Source organism: Poecilia reticulata, chromosome 5 (genome assembly GCF_904066995.2).
Source record: "Poecilia reticulata chromosome 5, P_reticulata-male-v2, whole genome shotgun sequence".
Taxonomy (NCBI): Eukaryota; Metazoa; Chordata; class Actinopteri; order Cyprinodontiformes; family Poeciliidae; genus Poecilia; species Poecilia reticulata.
This window is the reverse complement of record NC_088834.1, coordinates 18,091,110-18,114,255: the sequence shown is the minus strand read 5'-3', so window position 1 is coordinate 18,114,255 and position 23,146 is coordinate 18,091,110. Positions and strand designations below refer to the sequence as shown.

The 23,146-nt window shown below is 35.8% G+C and overlaps 2 protein-coding genes and 1 pseudogene across 3 annotated transcripts; all 3 read right to left on the bottom strand.

Moving 5' to 3' along the window:
* Positions 1–21: 21 nt before the first annotated feature.
* Positions 22–5,678, bottom strand: LOC103465273 (protein transport protein Sec61 subunit alpha-like 1). Its single transcript, XM_081607205.1, has 9 exons — positions 5,555–5,678; positions 5,141–5,294; positions 4,870–5,048; positions 4,575–4,784; positions 3,919–4,095; positions 3,747–3,823; positions 3,305–3,601; positions 3,143–3,213; positions 22–1,806 (listed from the first exon to the last, which is right to left on the bottom strand). The coding sequence occupies exons 1-7, from the start codon at positions 5,672–5,674 to the stop codon at positions 3,442–3,444; spliced, it is 1,077 nt and encodes a 358-aa protein (XP_081463331.1). The 5' UTR covers positions 5,675–5,678; the 3' UTR covers positions 22–1,806; positions 3,143–3,213; positions 3,305–3,441.
* LOC145551584 (protein transport protein Sec61 subunit alpha-like 1) lies at positions 5,584–8,408 on the bottom strand. The gene is made up of 5 exons (XM_081606709.1): positions 8,387–8,408; positions 7,487–7,554; positions 7,293–7,358; positions 5,962–6,040; positions 5,584–5,872 (listed from the first exon to the last, which is right to left on the bottom strand). Exons 1-5 carry the CDS (start codon positions 8,406–8,408, stop codon positions 5,712–5,714), a joined length of 396 nt encoding a protein of 131 aa, XP_081462835.1. The 3' UTR covers positions 5,584–5,711.
* Positions 8,409–11,944: 3,536 nt separating this feature from the next.
* Positions 11,945–22,752, bottom strand: LOC103465271 (protein transport protein Sec61 subunit alpha-like 1; annotated as a pseudogene). The gene is made up of 12 exons (XR_014087452.1): positions 22,746–22,752; positions 21,345–21,412; positions 21,166–21,231; positions 17,321–17,358; positions 17,082–17,269; positions 16,897–17,006; positions 16,526–16,679; positions 16,232–16,392; positions 15,951–16,145; positions 15,264–15,455; positions 15,094–15,170; positions 11,945–12,131 (listed from the first exon to the last, which is right to left on the bottom strand). The product of XR_014087452.1 is annotated as a protein transport protein Sec61 subunit alpha-like 1 (transcript).
* Between the last annotated feature and the right edge of the window lie 394 nt (positions 22,753–23,146).

Below are 23,146 nucleotides of genomic sequence, written 5' to 3'. Positions count from 1 at the left end.
ACAAAAATTCACAAAGATGAGTTATAGAGTATCAGTTTGTTTTATTTCCTCACATCCAACTTTGGAAAGCAAATTATCTGAAACAGCCACCAGAGAGCAGAAGAGACCAGAAAACCATCCAGTTGTTGAATCACAAGTCAATGAGATTATCAACACAAAGTGACTGCAAAGTAGCAGCTACAATTTTCAGTTTCAATAGAAATGATTAATTAGTTAGCAGTTCAGTTGTAAACTGTTAAAACAGTTTATATTCTGAACAAGTGCATGTTGAAGCTATGAGCAAGAGAGTCGCATCTCTCACTAATAAACAAGCACATCTCCCAAAGTGTTTGATGTCTTTTGTCTTTCAATGTTTCTATGTATCTTGTTGCTTTCCTGTGCAACTTTCTATAAAATCTGAAATAGGTGACAAAGCCTCAGTTCATGGGGACACAGTGACAAACATATTTCTCACAGATGTGGGACACAGAAAGTGCAGTAGACACCAGCTTTTGTTAACACAAAGAGCCCACAGTGCTGGTCACTGGGGAAAAGATAAAATAGTAAATGACCTGAACTTGTATAACACATTATCATGTTCAGTACACCCCATAATGCTTCACACTACATTCAGTCATTCACTCATTCATTTATGAATGAGTGAACTCACTCCATCACATGCAAATGGAGTGGTGGAGCTACTGTAGCCACATCTGCTCTTCAACAGTCTGAAAGAGGTGAGGCTGCTATGCTCTGGTACCACCAGGACCTCCCACCACCAGCAGGAATAAAGTGTCTTGGCCAAGGACACAAAGACTGAGACGGTCAGAGTGGGTATTCGAACTGGAAATCCCCGATTACGGACAAACTCCTGCAACCGTCAACATCATTGAGGTTGTTGTAATAAAGACTGTCCCGGCTGGTTTTTCCATTGACATGGGACGTCAATGTCTCTCCCAGGAACATTAACGTAAGTTGTAGAAGCAGTTTAATGTAATTCAGCTGTAAACATCAGTTAAGTCAGTCCTGTAAATGGCTACTAAATGATAACATTTTGTCGGTGGTTTCCATTTAACAATAGTATGTAATTCAGACTTCCAACCAAATCCTCAATCCCTAGCACATCTTAGGTAACATCCACATGCCTCATGTGGGTGCAATATGCCTACTACATTCCTTTCAATAACAGGATTACATGAAACATACAGCTTGGCATGTAAAGGTGATTAAAGCTGTATGGCATGTAGTTATCCTGAGTCTAAAGTTTTAGAAAGTTTTTGGGACATCCCAATAATCACAAATAGAAGTAAGATTTAAAAAATGACTGTCAATTTGAACTTTTATCTTAATTTCTGTGTTTAGCTAGAAAATCACTGGAAAAACAGTTATTTTGATGATTGCTCGGTCCATCACAGGAATCTATATTTGTTTAATATTAACTAACCCTCAAAGATTTTAATTTGAAAAATTATACAATTTGAATAGATATCAATGTGGTACATCATCAAAAACAAGTCTTCAAGCCCTCCACTCCAATCACGAGCAGATACAGTTCATGAATGTAAAAAAAAGAAACAACACAAAGTGAAAACAGAAAAAACAATTAAAGTTAACAGAATATGGCAGGATTGCAGATTGTTTTTAGAAGAGTAATGCCGCCATGCTGCCTACTCCATTTGTTCTTTCACAAAGATTTCAAAGTACTCATAGATGATGGTGACAGCCAGTAAGATACAGGGGCCAGAGTGATGGGCTCCGAGGAAGTACGCCATCAGAGATAAACCACCAATGCAAAGTCCACCAAAGGAAGCAGCTGTTGGAATGTACCTAAAAAGGGAAAATTGACATGGCTGAGTAAATGGTAACAAAAATAAATAAAGAATAGCTCAGATAGCCGTCATGGCCATAAAAGAACATTATTCTATTTTACAGGGACGAGTCTTACAAATTTACTATACATAAATACACGATGATGCAGACATTAGATTGTTTTGAACTACGTATTTATTCCTGTCACATAAACAATAAATAAATAAAATTTTCCCTTCCACTTTAATGTTATTTAATAACCTACCATTCAGGTAAATACTTCTTCGCAGCTTGCAGAGAAATCATGAACTCTATTTAACCATAAACAAGCTTCTGAAGGATATTTGATCATTCTTCTTACCAGTTCAAGTCAATTCAGTTTATTTATGAAGTGCCAATTCTCAATAAATGTCATTTCGAGGCACTTTACAAAGTCATTTCAGTTCAATCATACTTTCCAATTTATCCTAATTATCAAACAGTACAGAAAGTTCAGTTAAAGTAAAGAAGTTTAAAAAGTTTATTTCTAATGAAACCCAGCAGATTACATTGAGTCATTGATTTGTAGCATTCACTATGCCTGGATGAGCATGTAGCAACATTAGACAGCTGCTTGTGTTGTGTTGTTGACTTTACAGCAATCACTCATACCAAGCATGCAAGCAGCGACAGAGGAAAGGAAAAATAAACCTCCAGCAGAAAACCATTGAAGTTCTTAAACTTCAATGGTTTGAAGTTTAAGAACTTCAAACCATTGAAGTTTAAGAACTTCAATGGTTTTCTGATACTGACAATTTTTAGGCTTTAAATTAAGGGAAATTTCAGAAACTTGATGTTAGCCTGTATAATCCACTCCTGAAGCAGTTTTGAGTTGTACATGGAATAATGTCCTGCTGGAGAACCAAACTGTGTCTAAGTTTCAACAAACTGGAAGTTGATTACTAAAAAAAAAAAAAAAAAAAAGATGGAGTTAAAATACTCAGATGAATGCTTGTATATATTTTATCCTGAGTTGGTAATAGAAAATACCCCATAAATTGAAACCTGTGCTCCCTCTTATTACTAACAAAATCATCAAAGTGGTATTTTAGAGAATCATTCAACATTTGAAAAAGAATGAAACATTAATAGTCCCAAATTATTACAAGACTAACACCAATGAACACATTTCAATTTCTAGCTTTAACTGTATGAATAGTACAGTCGATTGACATTGTAATGATAAAATCTGTTCTCTTCCATTTTTCTTTGTTTGTGAATTGACTTCTAAATGAAGACGGCTCAGGTTCAGGATTGACCCTGGAGTTGATTAACAGGCCAAATAAACACCAAATAATGAAAATCTTGATTTTACCTGTTCAGTTCATGAACCATTGAGGTTTGTCCTCTCATCACCATCTGCTGATCCTTCAGCTGTTTTGTTACCTGGATGGTGATGAACAGCACAGCTTGAATACAAAAAATGACTTTGAAAAAACAAACCCACAACACTTGACAGACTGCAGCCATGACTTACATCTTTTGCAGAAGAGCCTGAAATTTCAATCCAAGTTTTGGAGAAACAACACAAAGTGAAAACGAAAAAACAATTAAAGTTAACAGAATATGGCAGGATTGCAGATTGTTTTTAGAAGAGTAATGCCGCCATGCTGCCTACTCCATTTGTTCTTTCACAAAGATTTCAAAGTACTCATAGATGATGGTGACAGCCAGTAAGATACCGGTGCCAGAACCGATGGCACCGAGGAAGTCCGCCATCACCGATAAACCGCCGATGCAAAGTCCACCAAAGGCAGCAGCGGTTGGAATGTACCTAAAAAGAAAAGATTTGGGGAAAATTTAAAAGGCTGAAAAAATTATACATATAGTCAGAAGTAAGTAAGAAAGAGTAAAGACAGTTAACATGGCCAAATGATATATCTGACCAAACAAACTCCCTGAAGTGAAAACCGTTTTACCTGTTCAGTTCATGAACCATTGAGGTTTCTCTGTGTCCTCTCATCACCATCTGCTGCTCCTTCAGCTGCTTCGCTACCTGGATGGAGATGAACAGCACAGCTTGAACACAAAAAATGACTTTGAAAACAAACCCACACCTCCTTCACTTGACAGACTGCAGCCATGACTTACATCTTTGGCAGAAGAGCCTGAAACTTCAATCCAAGTTTTGGAGAAAAAGGCACAAGAGCCGAGCATGAAAAAGATGTAAATTAGAGCATGAACTGAATAAAAAGACTCTGGTGGATAGAGGTAGTAGCAAAGTCCTCCAACAGGATGAACACGGGCTGGAGAACTTGATGTTGTGTTCTGTAATCATGAACGGATACATTTTACTAAAGAAAAATGTCCAAACATCTAGAACTTTATGAAATAAATACTTACAACAAATTTGCTTTGCTAATAAGCAAATCACATAGAGTGATACAAATATGTTTTATTGTTGGGCTATCATTTTAAATGGACCAGCATATTAATTTAATTTTTATTTTCTCTGACTTAGACATTGTGCTTTCACTGTCTTGATTTTATGATTTTGGAAATCTAAACTGTTAGTTTTTCAGTAGCTACCATGTAAACAGACCCTGAAAATCCTGAATTGAACTTTTAGTTAAAATAATAATAGATTCTCATATGTCAGTGACGATCCTGTTACATCTCAATTTCCAATATATAGTAGAGAACAACAGAAATAGTAAGGACTATGAAATTTAGAGCAACGTAAAATACATGGAGAATATTAAAGTAAGGTTCAGTGCTTCAGGAGCTTAATTAAAGAGCATAAATACCTGTGTTCTTACAGACCACATTCCAAGCAGATCAACCAGGAAATTTCCACTGAAGAATGAGGAAAGCATCTGGGAGATAACATACAGGTTGGAGACCAAAGCATAATGCAGGATGATGGGAATGTTGGAGGTGTAGAAAAGCTTGATGGGGTATGTGTTATATTGGCCATGGTAGCGAGCAGATTTGATGGGCAGATCCACTCTGAATCCCTGTGAGAAGATCAGAGTTTTGTATTAGGTGATGCTATATTTCAAAGGTAGAATCAGTCACACAAACAGAAGGAAAGCAACACACCTGAAAGTATATAACTACAGCAAAGACGAACACTGTAGCGATGAGGTTCATGAGGTTGGGGAGGTTCTGCCTGAAGAAGGCCTCATTGAGAGCATCCAGTTTGTCAAGCCTTGTGGCAAGCAGGTGAAAAAAAGCAATGACAGCTCCCTCATATTCTGTGTCTGAAACACTGCAATTTCCTAGGAATACAAAGACAAGTTTGAGAAAAGCTAAAACAGGCATATTTAGTACATCATAAAATCTATTGGAAGAGTAGTTTGTGGTTGTTTACCGTTTCCTGTATCCACAGTGGTGGGACTGAAGGCGTTCCAGACGATGGTCTCACAGATGTTGGTGGCAATGAACAGGGAGAATCCTGACCCGAAACCATAGCCATTTTGTAGTGATTCATCCAGGAGCAGCACAATCAGACCGGCTACAAACAGCTGCAAAGAAATACAACCAATAAAAAAAAATATAAATGTATACAATAAAAAAAAATTATTGGGATTTTAGCTGTCTTATGGCATGAGGTTTGCATTCTAAATAGAGCAAGTCGATGTTAATCAATATGCAAGTGAAAGCTTGATACAACCGATATGGACTCTTTGGCAGACCTCTTCTAAACTTCTTCAGAAATGTCCTAGTTTGCACATCATTCTTCCAAATGCTTTGATCAGTCAAAACACTTTTTTGTCATTCTTACCTGAATGATGATGAGCAAACAGATCCCTGCACCCATCTCTGATGGATCTCCATACATGCCAGTCATCACAAAAACAATGGCCTGGACGATGGTGATGATCATCACAAACACTGAAAACATCAAAAGATTAGATGACCCAAAATAAAAATGAAATTTTTTAGATCACAGCAGGTCTGTGTTTCAGACATTTCTCAGCTCCAATAAAGAGCGCTATATCCTTTGCAGTGTCTCCAACTTCAATGATCTTAGCTCCAGCCAGCAGCTGCATTATCAGGCCTGAGGTGACAATAGGTGAGAAACCCAGGTCCATCAGAGTACCTAGATGAAGATATACTTTTAAGCTCATGTCTGCAGGATTGTTGTCTTTTATTTTACTTTATTTTGCTTAGCATGTGGTGGACTGATACCTCTATTTGAACCCAGAATGACTCTGATCCAGCAGAATGGATCTGCAGAGTCTGACGACTTTATTCCATAGAGGGGAATCTGAAGGAACAGCGTTTATGAGAAAGATTGAATTAGTTAAAAGATAATGTTTCAAATTAGGTTACTTCTTAAAAAGCTATTTTTGAAATACATTCGAGTTAATAAATTTGCGTCTGCCACAAACAAATGGGGATCAATTTTTAATATTTTATGTGGCATGCAATAAATGCCAAATTTGGCATGTTAAAAATAAACTTAAATAAAAATATTTTAATTTAATCACCGTTATTGGAAACAAATAACACAATCTAAGAAAAACAAACAGCTTTTATAATCAACTGGATTTCAGGGAGCTCTAACATTTTCTACCAGTGGTGCATTTGTGGGAAAAACATATTTTGGTAAAAATAACTAGTAAGTCAGTTTTTAATGTATTTTCCTATTACTGAATTATTGATTCTGTAATAACAATAACAAAAAGCATTTACAGTGTTATAAATAATGTATTGAATATTCCCTGGTGAAAAAATAATATATTTAAGTATATTTTAAGAATGGTGTGTTTTTATGAAATAGATTTTTAGTTTGTTATCAAGCAGATATACTTATGATTATATTAGAAGTGTGAAATAAATACATTTATTTAAAAAAATGTTTGATGTTTGTATTACTCTTTTTAAAAAAGTATTTTGGTACACTTTGTAAAAGCAATTTTTTTTTCTAAAATATACTTTCAATTCTAATACACGACATTACTAAAATTATACTTTGGATAATGACTCTAAAAATACACTTTGCAAATGTATTGTTTAATTGCACATTTGAAAAAATATATTACCGATAATATTTTTCTGAAGTTGTACTTTTGGTAATATTTTCAAATAGGTTTTATGTATATTTTAGTAAACCTTATTAAATCTCAAAATAAATAATTTTCAATTATATATGCAGGTACTTTGTAAATAGTGTCTAAATATAGTTCAATGAAACACTTTCAGTGTTCACTTACATGCTACTTTATGATAATGAAGTATGTCTTATTATGTGCATTAATAATTTTCATATTTTGCTAAAATGGCAACAAAAAACATAATTAAAGAAATAACATAGTGAAACTAACTGCAACGTTGTTTTACAAAGTAATAAATATTTTATTCATGCCTCAAAACATCAAACGTTGATAATTTAGTGACAGATTCTGGTCCTTAACACTAAATGTATCAGGTATCTTCAGTCTGACATCTCTCTGAATATGATCTGTTTTTCTCAGTTCTTTACCTAAAACACAGAAGGTGACTGCATTTTTTCTCACCTGGGAAAATTCAAGAAACATGACGAGAGCAATTGCCGTCCATAGCACCCTTTCTCTGAACTGGATCTATTGGTCACATGTTGTCAAGATTTACGAAAAGAGGAAGCGTCATAAATCATTCTAAAAAAATAATAACATTAAAATTCTAACATTGTAAATAAGTGAAAAACAAATAGCTACAAATAAATATTTACCTTTCTCTCAGGTCTCTGGATCTCTGGTATCACCGCACAGAACGGCTTTATTACCTCCCAGAATTTAACTGGAAACAATCAAACATGAGAGTTTTGACTGGGAATAAATGATGAGGATGAGTAGGACGTGACATTGAGATTGGGGCGGACTCAAGGGAAATGAAGACAAAATAATGCAATATTCTAAAGCTGCAAAGCATCTGCGGATTAATGGGTCGGACAACAATCCACATGTTTATAGTAGCTTGATTTATTGATAGTGAGACAAAGCTGAGGTAACCATAAAGCTCTGTTGCACACATTTCGTGTTTGAATGAGTGATTGGCTTAAAGGTTTGAAGCTAGCTGCGCAAAAGTGAGAAATTTAAAATGAAAATAAGGTTAATGAACTGCGTAAAAATATTGGCAGAACATTGAATTAGTCTGTTTTGCCAGAAATATATTTATTTAACAGTATCAAAAGCTGTTAAATAAGATAAAGCATATTTAATTAGGCCGTTTCATTCGGTGTCAATCTTACAAAGATTCATTTAAAAAGTATCTATATGGCCAGAGCAGAACTTGCCGTCGGAACTGAATTTGAATAAGTTCTGTTCGAATTTCTATTTCTCAACTTTAGGAAATGAAAAACGTAATCTGAATGAGCATAAATAGAAATCCAAAGCATTGTCTCTGAGTTGAAACTGGATTAATTTGCTTCGAAGTTGTGTTTTTCTGAACATTCAGTTCTCAAAAACTTTCAGTTTCTGTTTTCACCATTCAAATTCAGTTTTCAGTGTTCTGGGTCGGATTCGGACATCAAGCCACAGAGTAATTAAGCGTAGATAAATAGAGCTATATTGTACTTAGATGAACCTTGATCAAGGTTGGTACTTAAAGATTATAATCTTTCCTCGCTCACAGATCAAGTTGCCAGATGCCATTCGTCGTGTAATGAGCTACGACCTGCGACTACACGCTCTGGTTTGTAACAAACGCATTACGTGTCCAGGAAGAAGAGTATTGTGAACTAGCTTGACAAATGTTAACGTTTACATGACGTTTTCTCAATGAATGCGTTTTATTGAGGGTCACCTGTGGGGCACATTTATTGAAATGTCAAAATTGAAATTTAATGGCGAGGAAAGAAAATGAAAGTATTTGAGAAATTAATTTTCTCTAGAATAAAATGCAGTTTCAAAGCAAATGAATTAATCTAATCTTTATTTAACCAGGATAAAACTCCTTAAGACCACATATCTATATTACAACACTGACCTGGCAACAACACATTTAGTTAGTTCTAAAAAATACTGTATATGTCAATAACGCCATTAAATAAAACACACACCCCATGTCAATTTAAACAGTGGCATAATTTGTTTCTGCTATATCAATTCAGTTTGAAAATATTAGATTCAATTTCAATTTACAATAAACCTTTTTCAATAAACCTTTCCAAACCAATATATTTTAAATTATATGCAAATTCAGCATTTATTAAATGCAATACAAATTCAAACAGAATTGAAATTCAGTTTTTGATGGCACAAAGTTCTGCCCATATTTAGATACTCACTGCCCATGATGTTTTAATAATGGTCGTATATTTTTCCACCTCTGAGAGAATCTCAGTGACTGCTGCTGCTTCAGTGACTTATGAGAGTTCTGACACTTACGAAGACTTAAAAAGAAAGAATGGAATGCGGAGGTAGCGTTGTGTTGTTCACGAACAACCTGTTGAAATGAACGATCCGTTCAAATGAACGAATCATTTTAAGTGAACGAACTGAAGCAAAACCCGTCATCAACTGATTAGAGGGTTCGGATGAGCGCCAGCTGGTGGAACTTCCGCGTTCTGACTCATAATAATAAAGATTCACCCGAATGAGGTTGCGATGCGTTCACAGTGTTGAAAATCATCACTGATTTAAATAATAAAAAAGAATATCAGAATGATGAAGAAGCAAACAAGTTGAAAATCTCTGTTGTAAGTCATGAATTGCTCTCCTTTGATTTCTTTTAGCTAATCAAGTCTGTTTATACTCATCTTTTACTATAAACAGGGATTAATTTGTCTGTCTAGAATCGACAAAACAAACTAGTAAAAACAAAAATTCACAAAAATGACTTATAGAGCACCAGTTTGTTTTATTTCCTCACAAACACCCAGTTTGGAAAGCAAATTACCTGAAACAGCCACCAGAGAGTAGAAGAGACCAGAAAACCATCCAGTTGTTGAATCACAAGTCAATGAGATTATCAACACACAGTGACTGCAAAATAACAGCTACAATTTTCTATTTCAATAGAAATGATTAATTAGTTAGCAGTTTAGTTGTAAACTGTTAAAACAGTTTATATTCTGAACAAGTGCATGTTGAAGTTATGCGCAAGAGAATCAGTGTGGGGATTTGAACTGGAAATCCCTGATCATGGACAAACTCCTTCCAATATCCGTACCATCAGCTGAGACAAAGACTGTCCCAGCTGATTTCTCCATTGACATGGGGGTTTCTGATTTGGACAATGACACTGAAAGGAACATTAACGTAAGATGTAGAAGCAGTTTAATACAATTCAGCTGTAAACTTCAAGTCAGTTCTGTAAATGGCTACTAAATGATAAAACTCTCCCCTGCTTTTTTTGTTGGTCAAAAGCAACAAAAAAGCACAAATTAAAACATAGTGCTCAATTTGTGCTTTTGTTTTGAATAGGTGTTTATTTCTTTGTGTGTTTTGTGACGTTTCACTTCCTGTTCTTACCAAACACGATGAGACAAGGTTAGATCCTGAAGGAGCCAGAAGGAAAGCTTTAAAATTGCATGCCTGAAAAGCAAAATGATGTATAAATATGTGCAATTGTGATTTGTAATAAGAAATGTTAATTGTATATTTAAGAACTGGTGGTAGAATGTCGTTGGTTTATTTGTCTAAAAACAAAAACTATTTGCTGGAATGTTAAGGATTATTTTCGTCAACATTAACATGTTTTATTTTCTACAAGGGAAACGTGATATATTCTTTTGTTGTTTATTTGGTTTAAAAGGCTCTCAAGGACAATTTCACCTGTATTTCTTAATGATTAAGCCTTGGAAATTATTTTATTGGGTTAAACATGTCCAACAATTCTGTATCTTTTCATTTTATGTTAGAGTCTTCAAGGTGTCTATGAAAACAAAAGACAAGATTAAACTGCACCCGTTTGAACCCCCTATGTATGGCTGTATTATTCCAAATGGCCGCTACAAGTCCTTCATATTTTAAGGGCATCAAGGTAGAATAAGGAAGTGAGGGTCTCAAATTTACAGGTTTAAAGTTAGGACTGCTAAGATACTGTAACATTAAAGTTTTTTGTTAAAATGAACATCTTATATCTTCAATGTTGAATAATCAGAAAAGGCTCCTCTGCTTCACACATCTTGTACTTCATACAATGCAAATTCATTAAGATTTTTTCACTTTCCATCATTTTATTTGTTTATTTGTTGTATAAACATTTTGTTAAATGCCTTTAACTAAAAGTTAAACTTGTTTTGCAAGTTTCCAAACAATTGGAGCCATAACTTCATTGTCACAGGAAGCCAGGAGCCAAATAGATATTGAACTCAGCCAAATTGTGGTCATAACCACCTTCATATCAATCATAACACACAACTCTAGAGAATCCATAATCTGACATGGGGGTTAGCCCTGGATCAAAGGTTTGAAAGGGCTAAGATGCATTTTTCTGACTAAACAGGTGTTTTGCAAAGAGAATATTTTAGATGTTTCCCAAGAACTTCAAGTCCACAGCAGTATCTGTGGTTTTCATTTTGCATAAGCAATTCACCAACTTCCAACCAAACCCTCAACCCCAACCACATCAGAGGTAAAATCCATGTGCCTCATGTAGATGCAATATGCCTACTGCTTTCCTTTCAATGACAGGATTACATGCAACATATGTTATATAGCATGTAGTTCTCCTGATTCTAAAGTTTAAGAAAATTGTTGCGACATCCCAATAATGATGGTCAATTTAAACTGTTATAAATTAAAATAAATTAGTTTTGTATTCAACTAGAAAATCACTGGAAAAACATTGATGATTGTTGCTGGTGCAAACCACCCAGGACTATATTGATGCCTTGGCTGCCATGTTGGGCCAAAATGTGGGCATCAAATTTCAGTACAAATATGGAACCTATGTTTGTTTAATACTAATTAACCCACAGAAAATATTTTAATTTGAAAAATTATACAATTTGAATAAATGATAACATTAAGGTACATTATCTAAAACAAGTCTTCAAGCACTCTATTCCAGTCAGAGGTGAAGATAAGGTCTGAGCCGCAGATGTCCTTCTGTTGCAAAAGCTTTCAAGCCCTCAAATCCAAATATGAACAGATACAGTTCATGACTGTAAAGAAAGAACAGAAGGTAAAAACAGAAAAAAAATAATAGAAGTTAGCAAAATATGTCAGGATGAGAGATTATGTTAGAAGAGTAATGCCCATATCCTGCTTACTTCACTTTGTTCTTTCACAAAGATTTCAAAGTACTCATAGATTATGATGACAGCCACCATGATGTTGTTGCCAGAGTCACAGGTTCCGAGGAAGTGTGCCATCACAGATAAACCACCAAAGCAAAGTCCGCTAAAGGCAGCAGCAGTTGGAATGTACCTAAAAAGAGAAGATTTTGGAAAATTGACATGGTTGAATATAATAACAAATCAAGTCGGAGGAAAATAAGGAAGAGTTAAGACAGTCGTCATGGCCGTAAAAGTGATGTATAGAATAGAATATTCTGATATTGATGTATGATAAGCATTTTACAAAGCACACAGCCGTTCATGATTTATTTAATAACTTATTTAGTAATATCAATACATATTTATATAAATATACAAACACAAATAAATAATGATTAATAATGACACAAATGATTAATACTGAATATATATATATATATATATATATATATATATATATATATATATATATATATATATATATATATATATATATATATATATCAAGGACAAAGCCTCAACAGACGATGTGCTCCGCGAATGTCTCAGACAATGGGGAACAGAGGATGAGGTGCTGGAGGTACCATCATGGGAGGACAAGCCCCTTCATGGGATGAACCACCGGCAAATTTGTTAAAATATTATTCAAGTTTACACATATACATAAACAAAAAAAAATATTAAAATGTTACCTTCAACTTTAATGTTATTTAATAACCAACCATTCAGGTACTTAGCAGGTTTCAGAGAAACCACATGCTCTTTTTAGAGCATATTTCAGAAGCTTGTTGAAAAGCTTCAAAAAGAACCTTACCCATTTAATTCAATTCAGTTTGTTTATATGTCAAATTAGTTTGTTTATATGTCGCCAATTCTCAATAAATGTTGTCTCAAGGCACTTTACAAAGTCATTTCAACTCAATGCATTCCAATCAATCAATCAATCAATCAATCAAATTTTATTTGTATAGCACATTTCAGCAGCAAGGCATTTCAAAGTGCTTTACATAATTAAAATAAAAACAGAAATAAACAGTGAGAAAGAGAGAAATTTAAAAAAAACCAATTGACCACTTCCAATTGATCCGTGTTCTCAAACTGCTAAGTTCAGTTAAAGTAAATTAGTTAAAAACACCTCCTAACCCCACTAAGGGAGAAGGGCAGTGGTGGTGGATGGAGTTTAAAACGTTAATTTCTAATGAAACCCAGCAGATTGCATTTAGCCATTGATTTGGAGCATTCACTTCTCCTGGATGAGCATGTAGCAAAATTAGACAATTGCTTGTGTTGTGTTGTTGACTTTACAGCAATCACTCATATCGAGCATGCAATCAGTGACAGTGGTAGGAAAAATAAACCTCCAACAGCATATGGCTCAGTATAAGCAGCCATCTGCCACAACTGACTGGCGGTTTGAGAAGACAGAGAAGAATGCACAAAAAAATACAGATTAACTGGTGCAGGATTATTTTCATGAATGTACATGAATGTAAAAGGTTAATAGGCCTTGGCAAGTTAAAATACATCTAGCACTTTCAGTCCTACTTGTTAGATCAGTGGTCCCCAACCCCCGGTCCGTGGACCGGTACCGGTCGGTGGACCAATTGGTACCGGGCCGCGCAAGAAATAGTGAAATATTTCCGTTTTATGTATTATTTGAGTCTGGAGGATATTTTATTTTGAAAATCCTCTAACCGGATTCTCTCGGTTACTTGTGCGCCAACATTGAGCCCACAAGCAGCAAAATGAGTAAGTAAGAAACAGATCAGATGTCTTTGGAAAGCTTCTTTGCGAAGGGGAAAAGGCCCAGAGAAGAGACAGGAGAATGGATTTGTCCCGGACCGGTAGGTGACTCCCACATTACAAGCTGCTCTGCGTAACATGCGGCAACCGGCCGCTAATGAGGCAATGAAGCTTCAAGCTGCTTCGCCGTGTAGAGACCAAGCAGGCTGTGCATATAAGCAACACTTCGGGTGTCATTGTCTCTCATCACTCCCAGATGGGACCGTCTCGTTGCAGTGAAACAAGCTCAGGGCTCCCGTTAGTCATTATCGTAAGTTTAAGTTTTCACAAAAGTAAAATGTTCGTTTTTGTGGCGCATCTGTATCTTATTTTAAAGGGATATGTAAACGTTACCATAGCGACCAGAGTCAGAGCGTTTGGGCAGTGGTCGAGAGGAGATGAGTAGAGCTTGAGTCTTAAGTGTGGTTTAGATTTAAGAATTGTCGGCCGATTCTCCAAACCTCTGTGACCACAGAGCTGATAAAAGTCCAACAGGTTCGATCGGTTAGTGTGTCCAAGGCAGGAGCAACACACCACACACGAACATCCCGATTCCAGAGGATAATCCAGTAAAACCCCCAACATAGCGGGAATTTAGAATAACCAAACACGGATGACGATGTAGAAGCAATAGTGATAGTTTGTGGACTCATTTGAATAAAATACGTAACAAGGCGGTGGATAAAAGACGACGGGAGCAGCCGCTCTATTTGCTGCACTATGATTTGGAGGTGACTATGTTTTTTCATAGTTAACATCTTTAACTGAATAAACATAATAATGACCTTTAGATTTAATAATAAACATTTCCACATATCATCTCCGATATCCACCGGACTCAGTTGCGCGATATGTCAGCTGTTTAGGATTCCCCTCTGTTCTGACGTCACTGCGCTTTTTGATTGGCAACCTGTCACATTCAGCAGGTCGTATTCTCGTTCCCAGACATGAAAAACCCCACAGGTTGCGATAAAAACTCCAAGACAACCCAAATTGGGTATGTTCTGGATTTAGCGGGAACAAACCAATTAACCTGACAGTCATGTTTTTGGACTGTGGGAGGAAGCCAGAGAGAAAATGTTAACTCCATGCAGAAAGACCCCAGGCCAGGTATTGTACCCAAAATCTTCTTGGTGCAAGGCAACAGCTCTACCTACTGCACCACTGTGCAGCCCCAACTGAACACTCGTAAGTATGAATAGTACAATCCATTGACATTGTAATAAAATCTGTTCTTTTGCTTTACTTACAAATCAAGATGGTTCAAGTTTGGTTTATTTAGTTGATTAAATCCCCAAATAAACACCATGAAGTGAAAATCTTGATTTTACCTGTTCAGTTCATGAACCATTGAGGTTTCACTGTGTCCTCTCAGCACCATCTGCTGATCCTTCAGCAGTTTTGCTACCTGGATGGTGATGAACAGCACAGCTTGAACACAAAATGACTTTGAAAACAAACCCACACCTCCTCCACTTGACAGACTGCAGCCATGACTTACATCTTTGGCAGAAGAGCCTGAAACTTCAATCCAAGTTTTGGAGAAAAAGGCACAAGAGCCGAGCATGAAAAAAATGTAAATTAGTGCATGGACTGGGTCATCTAGAACAGAACCAAAAGATTCTGGTGGATAGAGGTAGTAGCAAAGTCCTCCAACAGGATGAACATGGGCTGGAGAACCTGATGTTGTGTTCTGTAATCATGAACAGGTGAAGAATATTTTATTAAAGAAACATGTTCAGACATCTAGAACTTTATGAAATAAATACTTACTACAAATTTGATTTGCTAATAAGCAAATCACATAGAGTGATACAAATAAATTTTATGGTTGGGCTTAATTTATTTTTCATTGTCTCAGGTGTAGACATTTTACTTTCACTGTCTTGATTTTGGAAACTTAAAATGTGAATTAGTTTTCCAGTAACTACCATGTAAACAAACTGAGATTATCAGTCTGTTTGCATCACCTGAAAATACTGAATTCAACTTTTATTTAAAATAATAATAGATCCCCATATTACAGTGACAATCCTTTTACATGTTAATTTCCAATATATGGTTGAGAACAAGTAGAATAGTAAGGACTATGAAATTTAGAGCAATGTTAAAGACATAGGTTTATTAAAGTAAAGTTCAGTGCTTTAAAGCAAACTTAATTAAACAGCATAAATACTGGTGAACTTACAGACCACGTTCCAAGCAGATTAACTAGAAAATTCCCACTGAAGTGTGTGGAAAGCATCTGGGAGATAACATACAGGTTGGAAATGAAAGCATAATGCAGAATGAAGGGAATGTTGGAGGTGCAGAAAAGCTTGATGTGGAATGTGTAATATTGGTTGCAGCAGCAGGTTTTGATGGGTAGTTCCATTCTGAATCCCTGTGAGTAGATCAGATTTTTTGTTTTAGACAAGGCTCAATTTCAAATGTAGAATTATTCACACAAACAGAAGAAAAGCAACACACCTGAAAATATATAGCTACAGCAAAGACAAATACTGTAGCGATGAGGTTCATGAGGTTGGGGAGGTTCTGCCTGAAGAAGGCTTCCCTGAGTGCATCTGCTTTGTCAGGCCTTGTGGCGAGCTGGTGAAAAAGAGCGATGACAGCTCCCTGAAATTCTGTGTCTGAACCATAAAATTACAAAAATAAATATTTTTGTCATTTTCTAGAAATAGAAAAACAGGTTTGAGGAAAGCTAAGACAGGCATATTTAATACATCAGAAAATCTGTTGGAAGAGTAGTTTGTGGTTGTTTACCTCTTCCTGTGTTCACAGTGGTGGGACTGAAGGCTTTCCACACGATAGCCTCACAGATGTTGGTGGCAATGATCAGAGACATCCCTGAACCGAGACCATAGCCCTTTTGGAGCAATTCATCCAGGAGCACCGCAATCAGCCCTGCTACAAAAAGCTGCAAAGAAATACAACCAGTTTTGGGAGTTTAGCAGTCTGATGGCATAAGGTTTGCATTCAACAGAGTATAAGTCAATGTTAGTCAATATGCAAGTGATAGTCCGATCCAACCAATATGCACTCTTTGGCAAGCCTCATTTAAATTTCTTCAGAAATTTTACACATTATTTTTTCATATGCTTTGATCTTTCAAAACACTTTTTTGTCATTCTTACCTGAATGATGATGAGCAAACAGATCCCTGCACCCATCTCTGATGGATCTCCATACATGCCAGTCCTCACATGAACAATGGCCTGACCAAAAGTGATGATCATCCCAAACACTGAAAACAATAAAACATTAAACGACTCAAAATTCAAATGAAATTTTTAGCTCACAGCAGGTCTGTGTTTCATACATTTCAGAGCTCCATTAAAGAGCGCTCTATCCTTTGGAGTGTCCAAAACTTCAATGATCTTAGCTCCAGCCAGCAAATGCATTAACAGTCGTGAGGTGACAATAGATGAGATACCCAGCTCCATCAGACTACCTAGATGAAGGTAGATTAGTTAGCTCAAAAGGACTTTTGTTTTGTATTTGATTTTGCTTAGCATGTGTCAGACCGATACCTCTTTTCGAACCCAGAAGTCCTTAAACTCTACAAAGTTTAAGGACTTTATGCCATAAGGGGGAATCTGAAAGAACAAAGTTCATGATAAACATTGAATTAGTTGGCAGACAATGTTTAAAATATATTTATTTTTTTAACCCTTGTGCGTGCAAGGACTGAGTCAAACGTAGAGGACTGTGGCAAATGATACAAGTTTTACGCCTGTGGGGTCGGTTGGACCCCATTTCTAAACACAAGGGCTAAAACTATTCATGATCTCCATCCAAGAAGAAATTAGAATCTGCCACCAAACAAATGGAGAATCATTTTTAATATTTTATATGCAATAAATGCCATATTTGGCATGGTAAAATAAATCTGTATATACACTGTAACAAATGGCTGTAAAAACTCCATCATGAAAATACAGGTGACTGGGTTTTGAAATTACAGCTCTTTACAGTGATCTGAAATGCGTATGGAAAGTATATGGAATGTGATTGGACCACTGGATCATGTGTAAAAATTTACAACTGTGCTGTAAATTTTAAATGTACAGTTGCATTGTGGGATATTTAATGGCTGGAGGCCAACATTCTCAGGCTAGAGAGCGGGCCAACAATGACTTTAACTGGGTAAGTACTTTTTAAAAACATTTTTATTTTAGTTTTGTGTTTGTTTGTAGACAAAAATATATTTTATGTGGTTATATTGAGCTACTGTCACTTCTATCGCATTTAGGGTTGCCACCCGTCCCTTAAAATATGGAACCGTCCCTTAACTGGCTGTTAAATGTAGCATCCCATTTTGAACAGATACGGGACACAATTTGTTCCGTATTTTACAAATGTGGATGTTTAATAATAGAAAAGTGGTCCCCGAGTAGTTTATATAGTAGGCTGCCCCAGTCATTGTTTGACTCACTGTGTTGGTGTTGCAACATTATTTCCAACTGCTTTCTGGGTAACACACACACTAACCGACACGCTGCCAACGCAGCACCCCCCTTCATCAGTCATGTGACACTCTGTTACCACCTGTAAAAGTTTATGATGAAGGGACAACTGTCTCTCTGATGTACTCTTTAAAACTAAAGAGGATCCTAATGAGGTTTCGACACAAGATGAGAAACTGCTGATCCACTAGAAAAACAACAATATTTTCCTAGTAGAAACAAAGATGAGAAAGAACTATACAGAGACTGATGTCAAATAGATCAATGGGCACATGAGAGGTGTAGACTTTCATGACCTAAATCCCTCAAGGTTCAGTGTCATGATCAGGTTTAAGAAGTGGTGGTGGCCCATCTCAAAAGCACACTTGTAAACAGGGTGATGGTAGCCTAGGAGGTTGGGGTTTATCTGGTAACTGGTGGGTTGCCTGCTGGAAGCCCCACTTTGTCTGTTAGTCATTGTGACCTTGATCAAGAGGACAACTCACCTGCCATGCCAGCCGGTGGTAGTCAGAGGACCTGGTGGTGCCAGTGAATGACTGCTTTACTCCTGTCAAACTGTGTCAGGGAAGCTGTAACTACAATATAGTAGCTAACTGCTATCAGTGTGTGAATGTGTGTGTGAATGGGTGAATGACTAAATGTGGTGAAAAGCATGTTCAGATCATTTGGACTTGATAAAGAACTATACAAGTACAGGCCATTTACCTTTCAGATATTATTTTACGAATGTGTCATAGGAGGAACGACTGATTTGCTCATCATGGGTTGTGGCATATTATCTTATGCAAAGGTTTGGTACAAGGTCAGTAGGTCATGGAAATGGATCTCAAATGGACACTTCTCTTCAAGTTATGACAAGATGTGACCAAGACACTTACTGGTCAGTCAATGCAAGAATCATTTCCAGAGATGTTGCTTTTGCACCACCCATGCCTTGGAGAAATTCAAGGTTTTATTGCACATTGAGTGCTTCAAGAAAGAACATGGAAAGTAAGGAGGGGATGAAATAACCCAAAATTGAAGAATACCAAAGTCACCAAATGGTGAGAAGGAGGAATACAACTGGCCTTTGATTCCAGGCTTTGGGGTCTGGTATCCTGTAACTTTCAGGTGTGCCCCTGGTCCAACACACCTGAATTAAATGGATCACCTCCTCAGTATGCAGTCCAGTTCTCCAGAGTCCTGCTAGTCACCCGAGTCAGGTGTATTGCAGCAGAGGCGGATGGAAAAGATGCATGACCCCGGCCCTCAATCCCTGGAGTTGGAGACTCCTGGACTAACTCTATTGAGTCTTACTGTATGACAGTGTGACAAATGTTCATAATTTTCAGAAATATAAATGAAAGCCTCTACTGTAGATGTTATCTTTATGATCTATGTTACTGTGATGACACTACAACTCACTAAAGTTCAATATAATTATGCATGAATGCTCAAGTACTCAAATTTACCTTGGTTTAGATTATACAGATAGTCAAATTTGTACTTTACAGAGCAAATGTTGCACTAAAGTAATGATGTGGCAAGATATATTCCAATAAAGAAACAATGTTCACATATTATGATCATGTCTATTTGGAAAAAGCACTTTTAGCTCATCTTAGTATAAGAACACCTTATTATCCCACCGGTCACAATTGTGACCGATCATAAAACACACTTTTTCATATATTTTTACACAATTTTTAAAATGATTTCCCCTTGATTAGTTCAAAGGGCTATCAATGACATCTGATTTTTATATTTTCATGTCTGGGAAAAATTTGGGATTAAATGGGTTAACGATCTTGTTCCTGTTGCTCCCTGTGATTAAACTCACAATTATGATCCTCTGTACTGAGCAGCTCTATGTCGGTATGTCCGTAAACAAGTTTTACTAAATATTGTATTATAACCGAAAAGAGAGATGTAACTGGTATGAAACTGAACCATTATTGTAAGCAAAATTGATAGAAGGCATTTAGATGGGATGGTTTTTTGTCAAGCCTTTGAATTTCAGATGGAGCAGAGGTCAGAGTAAATCCCCAGCATCATGTCTGCCTGCTTTAACTTCTCCAAACCCAGTATATTTGTGTTTGGGATCATTGCTATACTGAAACATTCAGTTGTGAGAAGAAGCTGAAGAACTCTGAGGTGATTCTATGTCAGCATGACACTGCCACCACCATGCTTAAGAGTTGATACAACTTCAAACCCTCACTTTGACTCAAATAACCGAGTCTTTTTATATATATATATATATATATATATATATATATATATATATATATATATATATATATATATATATAAAATAAAATTTTTTATGTAAGAAAAATATATAAAATAAAGTTTTATGTAAGAAAAATAAACATTTTTTGGTAAATTAAGTTGCAAGCTCACATGTAAACTTTTAAAAGCTAGCAAAGTATGTAGTTTCTACTGTAAAATTACATGATTTATTGTAATTCTATTACAGGATTAGTGTAATTTTATTATGATAAAAATGTACAGTAAAACTTTAATAAAATTACAGTAAAACTGTAGTGTAGTGGAACTACAGTAAAATTCTAATAAAATGACAGTAAAACCAATAAAATTAAAACAAAAAAAAAATACTGTAAGGTTACTATAATTTTTTACTGTAAATTCTACAGTGACTTTTTTAACAGTAAATATTTTAACTTAATAACCCTTTTTATTGTCCCATTTATTCTAAGAAAAAACAGCTTTTAAAATAAAATGGATTTAGGGAAGCTCTCATGTTGTCTACTAGCGGAGCACTTACGGGGAAAAAAAAACATTTACGTAAAATAAGTAGTTATTCAATTATTAATACGAGTAAATAAAGACTTTCCTGTTTTTATTAGAATCAAAGATTTAGTTATAACAATAACATCAGCCGTTTATGACATTCTACGTAATGTATTAAATATCGACAGCATTTTATCTAATTACCTCGCAACCCAGAAGAAAGATGAAGAGAGTAATTGCCGTCCATAGCACCTTTTCTCTGAACGGGATCTGTTGGACACATATTGTCAGGGATTACAAAAAGAGGAAGCTTCATAAACCAAGATAAAAAAAGGTCATTAAATAAAATGAAAATAATAACACTATAAATGAAAAATATTTACCTTTCTTTCAGGTTTCTGGATCTCTGGTAGCACCTCACAGAACGGCTTTATTACCTCCAAGAATTTAACTGGAAACAATCAAACATGAGAGTTTTAACTAATAGGTGGCGATGTATAGGACGTGACATTGAGAGTGGGGGAGTGAAGACAAAATACATATATTGCATTGCTGTGCCACATGCCTGTACCTGGTTTATTTACAGTTGTATATACGGTTAATATACTAAAAATATTGACAGAACGTTGAATCAGTACCACAAATAAGTTTTGCCAGATATATATATATATATATTACAACAAAAAAAAACTGTTAAATAAATGTACCCTGAAAGAATATCCTCAATTAGAAAAACTTTTTAAACAATGTTTCATTCTCTGTCAATCTCAAAGATTTATTTTACAAATAGAACCTATGGGCAGAACAGAACTTGAATTTGAAGTTTTCCAATTTGTATGGCTTGAAGAAATGAGAAACGTAATGTGAATTAGCATAATTGGAAGCAACCTATTGTTTTGGAAATTATTGTCTGAACTGAAACTGAATTAATTTGCTTTGTGAAAATTGAGTTCTCAAAAACTTTCAGTTTCCATTCTCAATTTCAGCACTTAAAATCAATGTTTTGGGTCGGACATCAAGTCACAGGATAATCAAGCGCAAGTTGACCTAAATACGGTGCACTAAAGCCCAACCGAACCTTGGGCTGCAGCGGGGCGCAGATCAACTTGCGTTATTCTGCATGTCGAATGAGCTGCGGTCTGCGGCTAGACGCTCCAGTCAGTAATACCTGTCCAGGAAGAAGCGTACTGTAAAAGAAAACGATAGCCTAAAAGTAAGTCTTATGTTAGCTCTAGCAGCTGACAAATGCTCGCTTAACGTTTACATGACGCTTTCTCTTATAATGAATTATTTATTGAGGGTCACCTGCTGGTCACACCTATTGAAATGTCCAACTGAAATATAATGGTGAGAAGAGAAAATGAAAGTATTTGAGAGATGAACTTTTACTAGCATGAAATACAATTTCAAAGCAAATAAGTTCATCCAACCTTTATTTAACCAGGATAAAACTCCTTGAGATCAAAGGTCTATAGAGTATCCTGACAACAATTTAGTTAGTTTTATAAAAAATACAGCGCAATATCAATCACACCATTAACACTCCACTAAAGTCAATTGAAACAGTGACATGTTTTGTTCAGGGTTAGGTTGTTTCAATCAATTCAGATTGAACATATTAAATTCAATTTCAATTTATACAGACAATCCTTTCCAAACCAATACATTGGATTTTAAATTATGTAAATTCAGCATTTATTGAATGCAATACAAATTCAAATAGAACCTATTGAAATTCAGTTTATGATTTTACAATGTTCTGCCCATATTTAGTAGCTACTTACAATCCATGATGTTTTAATAATGGTCGTAAATCCTTTTCCAGGTCTGAGTGAATATCAATGACTGCTGCTGCCTCAATGCCTTATGAGAGTTCTCACACTTAGAAAGAATCAAAGTGTTGTGTCGTTCATGAACGACCTCTTTGAATGAACGAATCGTTGTAAGTGAACGAACTGAAGCAAATCACATCATAAACAGATTCGTTCATCTGAGGGCTCGGGTGAGCGCCACCTGGCGGAATTTTTGCGTTCTAACTCAATCTAGTTCGTGATGCGTTCACGCTCTGGAATTCGCACTATTGCCAGATCATCACTGATTTAAATAATAATAATAAAAAATCAGAATGATGAAGAAACAAACAAGTTGAACATCTCTGCTGTAAGATTTTTCAAAAAGTCATGAA